Source organism: Muscardinus avellanarius (genome assembly GCF_963383645.1).
Source record: "Muscardinus avellanarius genome assembly, chromosome: 15".
Taxonomy (NCBI): Eukaryota; Metazoa; Chordata; class Mammalia; order Rodentia; family Gliridae; genus Muscardinus; species Muscardinus avellanarius.
The window spans coordinates 89,634,080-89,643,360 of NC_137801.1; the positions used below are offsets into that span (position 1 = coordinate 89,634,080).

Consider the following 9,281-nt stretch of genomic DNA (forward strand, 5'->3'; position numbering starts at 1 on the left):
TTGGAATCCATGGGCGGTAAAGTTGGGCTCGGCCGTGCGGATAGTAAGGCTCACCCAGGTAAATAGCCTTCAGCTGTCACGAGTCCAGCCAGGTGTCCGAAATGCAGGGGACTTCCAAATGCCCACTTAGCTCTCTCGGCTCACTTTTTTTCTACTGAGTAGCTTAAAAGTGAGCACTGAATTACAATCTACCTTTAAAACTGAATGTAAAAGAGTAATACATTAAGCAGTTGGCGCCAGGCAGACGTCGCACGTTGTCGGGTTTTGGGGAGAGAAGCCAGTGCTGTCCTTCGCACTGAGCAGCTGGCACTGGTGACACCCGAGTGGGAAGGAAGCCAGCCGGCCCGACGGAGGTGAGGCCCTGGCACACCGCCGCCACGCCCAAGGGCCGCTCCCTTCCTTCTCGGGTGTCCAGTTCCATCGGCCGAGAACTCTAAGGTGGCGCGTCTTGTCTGAGCCCACACTCCAGTGGGGCACTCGTGACCGGAGCAGTGGGGACCTGACACACTCAGAACAAGTGTCCTTTTGCAGGACACCCAGTTCTTCGGGAGACCGTCCAATCGTGTTTGAATGAATGATGAAGTGTCTTGCTTTAAGTCTGCAGTGACGTCACGTGCACTTCTCATGCTGCTGAGTGACTTGAGAAACAGTCGGGCATTTTGAAAGGGGTCTGTGGCCAGGAAACTGAGTTTCATACATAATTGTCCCATTTTACAGGTGATGATGAGTCTTATCTGCACATGGCAGAGTCTTTTGTCCCTTCAGGACTGTATGTGTTATATCAATCTGTCCATCACGATTATGTTTACATGTTATATAAAAGGCTGTAAAAGAAATATATGTGGCACATATCAATGCTGAGCCTCATGATTATAAACACCTTGGATATTGTAAAAGTCGAGATAATACTCTTGGCTCCTTGAGAAACCCGTGGTAGGCTTGGTGCTGAGGCCCAGGCAGGCCCCATTCTTGGCAGGGACGCAGAGGGCGGGCTTCAGGTAGAGTGGGCTGGGTGTCGGCCGGCCCCTTCTCGCTTGGGAGTCAGTGTGCGGACAGCCTGCTGCTTCCCGAGGCCGGGAGGTGTGGACCGGTGTGCGGAGCTTTGAAAGGGTGGTCCAGCCCACTGCCCTTGCTTCAGCGCCCATCCCCACTGAGGCAGGGAGGCCGTGCTGGCCTCTCACCTCCCCACTTCATCCAGCTTGGGAGCTTCTAGCACCATCCTTTTTTGTTTTAACATCACTACCTTTTCAAGCATTTCCTCATTTTAAAACAAACGTTACCCATTTTGTTTCCTGACATCGTCTGTCCAGAGCATTAAATGTCTGCGCTTCTAAAGGGGATGTAGCAAATGTGGACTCACCTGTGAGCAGGTCTGCGTGAGGCACCGTTTATGAATGATTTTCCCAAGTTTTGCTTTCTAGTACGGGTCACCATGAAGCACCGCCACGTAGAAAGCTTCAGCCACCAGTGTCTCTGGGAGGCCGGCCCGGCCTCCTGCCCTACAGAGGAGCTCTGAGCTGTCTGCTGCTCAAGGAAGGCGGTTTCACAGGTCACCATAAAGTAGGGGTCCCGGCTGGTGTTCCCCCGTCCCACTGAGATGTGCCGAGGCGTCTGGTGGCCCGAGCGCCGGCAGCAGAGTTGCCTTTGGTTTCCTTTAAAGATGTAAAATCTTGTATGATAAGAGTTTTGCCCCCACACAACTGTATCTGCCAGGCTTAGTGCATTAAAGTACTTTTACTTATTTGAACAGTATTAATATGTAAACGTATAGTCACTGTTTTATATATTCTTAGCTCATTCAAAGCCATGTATGCTGTAAATGTGCTAGTCTTTATAAACAATAAATAACTGACCAGAGGATTGCGTCGTCTTGCCTGCTTCGTCCTCTGCTGTGGGGCGAGGGCGGCGTGGCCAGCTTCTGAGAAAACGTGCTGCCGGGCAAACATGGCATGGCACGGTGGGACCGGAGATGGACCGCACAGCAGCGCAAGATGTACTTAACACTCAGACCGCACACTTAACACAGGATATAAACCTTACATCACAGTAAAACTTTAAAATATGGCCACTAATAAAGGTATGCAAAATTACTTTTACAGATATACATGTAAGAGGTAAAATGATCAAATTCATAGATGAAAATGTAGGAGGTACATTTCAATAAGCTTGGGTTAGTAATGGTTTCTTAGATACAGACACCAGATGAAAAAATAAATGGTAACTCACCAAAATTACCAGGTGCGGTGGCACTTTGTTATCCTAGTACTTTGGAGGCCGATATAGGAATATTACAGGTCTGAGACCAGTCTCAGCAGCGTAGCCAGATGCTCAGCAATGCAGTGAGACTCTGTTCCAAAACAACTTTTTTTTTTTTTTTTTTTTTTTTTGGTGGTACTGGGGTTCCTGGAAGCCCTTCTGCCTACGGGCTACACTCCCAGACCTATTTTATATATTTTTTTTTATTTAGAAACAGGGTCTCTTAAGCCAGTGAGGCTGGCTCCGAACCAGCGCGATTCTCCTGTCTCCGCCTCCCAAGCGCGGGGATTACAAGCGTACGCCATCACGCCTGGCGCCAAAACAAATTTTTTTTTTTTTTTTTTGCAATACTGAGGATGGAACCCAAGGGATTACAGGTGTATTCTACCTGTGAGCTACACCCGCTGCCCTAGTTTTTATTCTTTATTTTTAAACAGGATCTCACTAAGTTGCAAAGGGCCTCACTAAATAGTTGAGGCTGTCCGCGAACCGCGATCCTCCAGTCTCAGCCTCCTGAATGCTGGGATTACAAGCGTGCACCACCACACCCGACCAAAACAAAACTTGAAAAAGGGATGGGGATTTAGCTTGGAAGTAGCTGGGTTCAATCCCCAGTACCATTAAAAAGAGAGAAAGAGAAAGAAAAGGAAGAAACTGTACCTCAACATCAACAAGAAGGTGAAGAGAGACCACAGACGGAGGGAGGCGGGCTGCTACTTATCTTTACAAGACCGTCTACAAGTATAAAGAACTCTTAGCGGGGCACGGTGGCGCACACTTGTAATCCCAGCATCTGGGAGGCGGAGACAAGTCAATAATAAAGACAGTCTAAGTGAAAATTGGACTAAGGACTTAAACACATTTCGGCCAGTCACCCGGAAGCGGGCTCACACCACTAAGCGTTAGGAACATACATACCGTGACCCTCCCTGGGTACCGCTTCACACCTCACCAATGGCTGTAAGTAAAACAGTGTTTGTTGGAGATGATGTCAAGATACCGGAACCTCATACATTGTTGGGTGGAATGTAAAATGGGGGTGTAGCCACTGTGGAAAGTTCTGACAGGTCATCAAAATGTGTTATGAGAAATAAAATGTGTGTGTGCAGAATTTGTCATGAATGCTCATGGAATTGGTTATAATAGTCCCAAAGTGGAAACATCTCAGCTCAGAACTGATGATTAGATAAAATGTGGCGTGGCTATCCTACGGAATGGTATTCAGCAATAGCAGTGAAGTCAGACAAGCCGCACAGGGGTGAACTGAACACAGCAGGTGAAAGTCACAAGACCACATATTAAATAACTCACTCTACAGAACAGGTCTACAATAGGCAAACCCAGAGACTGAGTATATTGGTGGTTACAGGAGTGGAAGGAAAAGGGAATGAGGAGAGACACTGCTGGTCATGGATTTCTAGTGACGAAACGTTTGGAATTAGGCACTCGATACACTAGAAACCCTTGAATTGTATAGTTGGAGTGAATTATGTCAAATGTGAATTTTTCCAAATGATGTTATTACACAAAAAGGTAAGGTTTCGTAAAACACATTTCAGAGCTTCTTGTCAAAATTACTTTTAATAAAAGTTGTAGCACTCAGGGCTAGGGGTTTAGGTCCACAGTAGAGCACTTGCCTGGCACGCACAAGGCCCTGGGTCCAGTCCCCAGCACTGCCCCCCCAAACAAAAAAAGTCGTAAAACTTAAATAGGCATGCGAGTCACTGAAGAAATATCTCAGTTTCCTTTTTCCAGTGCAAAGCAGTCCACACGGCGGCAGAGTTTGGCGATAATCCCAGGAATTCCCAGAGCCTTAAGTGAGCTTTAAAAAAGCCAGCCAGATACATAGTACTTGATGGTTTAACTCCAGTCAACTGTGGAAGCATAAGGAAGCTGTGGTTTTCAATGCCAAATACAGAGCTGAAAACTTAAACTCCTATTGGGATCTCTACTGTATTAAAGATAAAATTATTATAATTTAAAACGTTCAAATTTGTGTTTTTCACATTTGCTGTCTATAGTAAACATCTTTCTTTTGGTTTTGTTTTTTGTTTTGGAGTTTTTTTGTTTGTTTGTTTTTTGGTGGTACTGGGGGTGGAACCCTTCTACCTACGGGCTATACTCCCAGACCTATTTTATACTTTTATTTGGAAATAGGGTCTCTTAAGCCAGCTGAGGCTGGCTTCAAACCAGCACGATCAATCCTCCTGTCTCCACCTCCCAAGCACGGGGATTACAAGCGTGCAACACCACGCCCGGTAACATCCTTTATTTTACCGTGCCCCAAACCCCTTTCCTTTAGGGACAAGGTCCATCACTCATCCAGTGTGAGGAGCGGGCCGCTGAGGGCCCCCGCCCCAGCTCAGTGTCCAGCTGCGCCTGACCTCAGAGGGCGTGGAGCTAGGAGACGTCATTCATTCATGAATGGAGGCAAGAGAAGCAGCTCTTCTCCAAGGAATAAACACAATTTATTTTAGAACTAAATAGGATAAACTGAATAAAAAAAAAAGTTTTGACCTGAACTTTCCCAATAAACATCTTTGGGCAGGCTCTGGCTTCACATCAGTGGCCTTCCGAATGTGCAGACTATGTAGTTTGATTGAAGAGTCAAGTTTGAAAATAACAGCATTTCTTTTTCTTTCAAGCCTTCTCATGCTCCATGGCCATGACTGTCCAAATTACCTTCTAGAAATAACTTCCATCAAAAAAAAAAAAAAATCATCCACTTTACATAATTAAAAAACAGAATCCACCCATTTCCTCTGATGTTTCATGGTGTGAAAAAAAAAAGTCCAACCAAACACAGAAACATGATGTCTCCTGTGCTGGCTTTCTGTTAATGACCAGGGAAAATCCTTTGTTGTTTTCTTCTTGCTTTTTAAAAAAATAACATCATCAATATCCTTTTCGTCCTCTGAATCTTGACCTGGCATCCAACTGAAAATAAATGTACAACTTAATCAAATTTGGCACAACTTTGGCAAGAGCTGTTGTCAGTCCCCATATTAGAGGAATAAACTAGTTTCCAGCAAAATAAAAAAGGCAATTACCCAAGTACCAAAAAAAGTTCCACTTAATATTCTTAATATTCTTCTCAAGTAAAATCCAAATTACATTGATCTTTTCCTCTGAACTCAATATGTGTTCTTCTAGAAACCCTAACTTGTCAATTTTTACTTTAATTATATTTGAAATCTTTTTTTTTTGGTGGTACTGGGGTTCCTGGAAGCCCTTCTACCTCCGAGATACACTCCCACGGGCTATACTCCCAGACCTATTTTTTTATTTTTATTTGGAAACAGTCTCTTAAGACAGCGAGGCTGGCTCCGAACCAGCGCGATCTTCCTGTCTCCGCCTCCCAAGCGTGGGGATTACAAGCGTGCGCCACCACGCCCGGCATATCTGAAATCTTAAAACAGCAACTGACAGAGGCTTTGATAGAGCCCTGAGAAGTGCTGACCCAGTGGGCTCAGGGCCGCAGGTCCTGCACGTCTCGCCTCCTGCTGACAGCACCGCACGGTGCAGGGTGGCAGGTGGAGAGGACTCTCGAGTCGTGTGGCCACACTGCAGAGTCAATATCACTCCCCAGAAATCCTGTAGCTCTGAAGGAAAGAATTATCTTGGGGACAGACTCTGTCAATTAGTCCAACACAGAAGGGTTGGGACAGCCAGCCATTTATTCATCTAAACACAACAGAAAGTAGCCAAGAGCCATATTTAAAAAAAACACCTTAAACATGGGAACCATGTTCAAGACTGTGCTGCTTGCACTATGAACAGACTAGAATTCCCCACCTCACCTCCAAAGAAATTTACACTCACTTTCGAAACAGTGAACAAAACTACCCACATGTTTAGACTGTTAGGTTCTGCCAAGCCTGGGTAAGTGAGGTAACTACTCAGTGAGACATGATTCCACTCTTTTCTTTCTTTCTTTTTTTTTTTGGTGGTACTGGGGTTCCTGGAAACCCTTCTACCCCTGGGCTATACTCCCAGACCTATTTTATACTTTTTATTTGGAAGCAGGGTCTCTTAAGCCAGCACGGCTGGCTTCGAACCTGTGCGATCCTCCTGTCTCCGCCTCCCAAGCGCAGGGATTACGAGTGTGCGCTACCACGCCCGGCTGAACTTTCACTTTTAATAAAGATGGTTTTAAATTTCTGGAGAAGGGTAATAAACGGTGTGGGGGGTGATTTCTTAATCTCTGGAGATTCAAGACTGAGGCGTGCACAAGGAATTTCAGGGAGTTTATTCTAAGCTAATCTATTAATATGATTCCACGGTACAACTCCACAGTATCTCCCACCCTAACTACTCTTTATGACTTCTCAATGTTCTAATGTGCTTTATAGCTCTCGACAAACCTGAAGGCTTGCGTTTTACACAGGTCACAAAACTATGAGGAAAGGCAAGATCCTTCTGCGCCTTAGCTGACAGGGAAACATGGCAGAGAAGAGTCATGAGAAGGGAGAAGGCACAGCCAGTCTAACCAAGCAGCACCTCCCTGCGGGGCAGCAGCGAACCCGCTTCTGTTCTCTGAACCCCTGGGCCTCTGCTGCTTTTGTGAACAAAGGGAAGAGATGTGCATGCAGGCGCCGCCTCCACTCAAAAGCAGCCGGGGCCACGGCGCTGCTCCGCGGAGGCACACGCACACCTTCATTTCATAATCTTCTTTCTCTGAGAAAAGGCTCTCGTTTCTATCCCCAATCTCCGTAGATACTGCGGGTCCAGAGATTAGGCATGTCTTCCTGAGCCCTCCTTCCACAACCCGTCACTCCAGAATTCAAGCTTAGATGCCAGACACCACCTGCCTTACCTCAAGGTTTTGGGTCGGTGTACAACTCTCCCGTGAGCTGAACTCACGCTGACCATCACGCTGACCATCAGCTTCACCAGCTGATGCTTGCCACAGTCTTGTTTTCACACAGCTGCGGTGAGCGTCACGAGGGAGTAACAGAATGTTCCAGGTCGGGATTCCCTGACCACTACCTAACTTTTAATTCACGGGAGCAAGAAACAGCGTTTACATCCTATTTTCCAAACTCTTACCACTGTGACATAGTGATGATGCTTACATCACACAGACTGCAAGTAACTGGTTTTTAACGTAAGCTTTTAAAAATCTTTACTTACCATTGACCTTTTACATTCAAAAAACGAGTATTTCAAAGCTTTGCAGTGCCCCTCCTTCAAACACTGCCGAGGAGATTTTCCTTCCTATGACAGACAAAACAGTATAAATACCTGGAGAGTTTCCTCCCGACATACAAAGCAACTATTCTTCTGGAAATAGTTTAAGATGTTAAACAGGTGCACACAGCGATGTAAGGAAGAGTTAATTCATTTTACTACTGGTCTTAGTGAGAAAAGGACAGAATAAAATGAGAGCATCCATGCTGGCTGGCTCTCAACACTGCACACAGATGTTGACGTCGAGGGGCCGGGGCAGCCTCTGGTTCTGCCTGCCTGCCTGCTGAGGGAGCTCCTCCACATTCTTATTTTGCCAGAGACAGCGCAAGCTACAGGGTGCCACATCTGCGGAGCTTATTTCCAGGAATTGTGGCCACTTTCAGGGTCTAATTCGCATGGGCCCTACACTTCAACAGCCGTCTCCTTCAGTGCCTTCAAAGTGCAGCAGAACGGCGAGCTTCCCTGCACGGGGACGTTCCTCTCCAAACTGCAAGGAGCACGCGGAGGCAGGCAGAACACCTTATGAGCGGACATGCCCCCAAACTAGCCAGATAAAATCACTGTCACAGCCTTCAACTTATACTGCTGACTTATACTGACAACTTATATGGCAAAGACCCATCTAGATCAACTAAAGCTGAGGGGAGAGAGTTCACCTCCCTCCACCACAGGCTCAGTCCGCTCACTGTCCCTGAATACCCACGATTCCAAGCATCTGGCTGGGCTAGATCTCCCCACCACTGGCGCAGCTGAATGTGGTCATGTGATAAGTTCTAGCTAATGGAATGCTGGGAAACCAGTTTCAAACTTCTGGGTTGCCCCCTTCTCTTTATGTCCTAAGACTGCAAAGGCTGATGATGGAGTGGGAGGCCACCTTGGGCCATGAGGAACAGCACCCTATCGCCCGTCCCAGCACCTACAGACAAAGACAGTAGTGTACAAGGTGCCGGGAGTTTGAAGGCAGCGGCCCAGGGCACACTTGCAGACTAAGACCAAGGCGAGAGTGGCCTGCCTTGCTGCCAGGAACCACCCTGGGGACCTTGTACCTCGTTGGGTGGGGCCGCAGTGAAACCTACTTCTCCCCTTTCTCTTAGCAGTCCTAGGGACTGAATCCCTGGTCCTCTGCCACTGAGCCGCCAGCCCTTTTCTCAGTTCCACCTGCGGCTGAGGCCGGCCTTGAACTTCGATCCTCCTGCCTCTGACTCCCCAGTTACGCTGGGATTAAAGCGGCGTGCCTCCGGGTCGGCTGCACTACCGTTCCAGGTGATTCTGAAGATTCAGCAAAGACCCAAGGCGGTTAAGAGGGAGTTTAGTAGTTCATCCCAGACTGGGAGTCCGCCCGGTTGGCAGCTAAACGCAGTGACCCAAACTCAAATTGTGAGGCAACAGGACGACGAGGGCGATGTCACCTGGAGGCATTTACTTGAAGTGCGCGCAGCTTACTGGAACTACGGCCCCAAACGCCACTGCGGGCCCCTCCGGGCGCTCTGCCTTGGAAGCGGCTCCTTACTTCGGCGCTCCCCCAGGGGGAGCGCCGCGGCCGCACGGCGCGCGAAGACTCGAGGCGGTGGGGAACCGAGCGCGCCCGCGGCCCACGTCGCGGAGCGCGAGGCGCCCACGAACTCGGGAGGCGGCGCCCGGGGCTCGAGCGCAGGGCCCGGCCCGGGCCCGGCCCCGCCGCGCTACCTGGAGCACGCAGTCGGACCGCAGCAAGCAGGCGCCCAGGTCCTCCTTGACGCCCGCGCACGCGCCGCCCTCCGGCTTGTCCTCGTAATAGCGGGGCATGGCCGCGCTCCGTCCCACCGCCGCCCACGGAGCCGGAAGCCGCGGCCACA

At 48.4% G+C, this 9,281-nt stretch overlaps 1 protein-coding gene across 1 annotated transcript; it reads right to left on the bottom strand.

Moving 5' to 3' along the window:
- Positions 1-4,567: 4,567 nt before the first annotated feature.
- COA5 (cytochrome c oxidase assembly factor 5) lies at positions 4,568-9,231 on the bottom strand (the record flags this gene model as incomplete). The annotated part of the gene is made up of 3 exons (XM_080711907.1): positions 4,568-5,193; positions 7,390-7,473; positions 9,133-9,231. The coding sequence occupies 3 exons, from the start codon at positions 9,229-9,231 to the stop codon at positions 5,152-5,154; spliced, it is 225 nt and encodes a 74-aa protein (XP_080568033.1). The 3' UTR covers positions 4,568-5,151.
- Between the last annotated feature and the right edge of the window lie 50 nt (positions 9,232-9,281).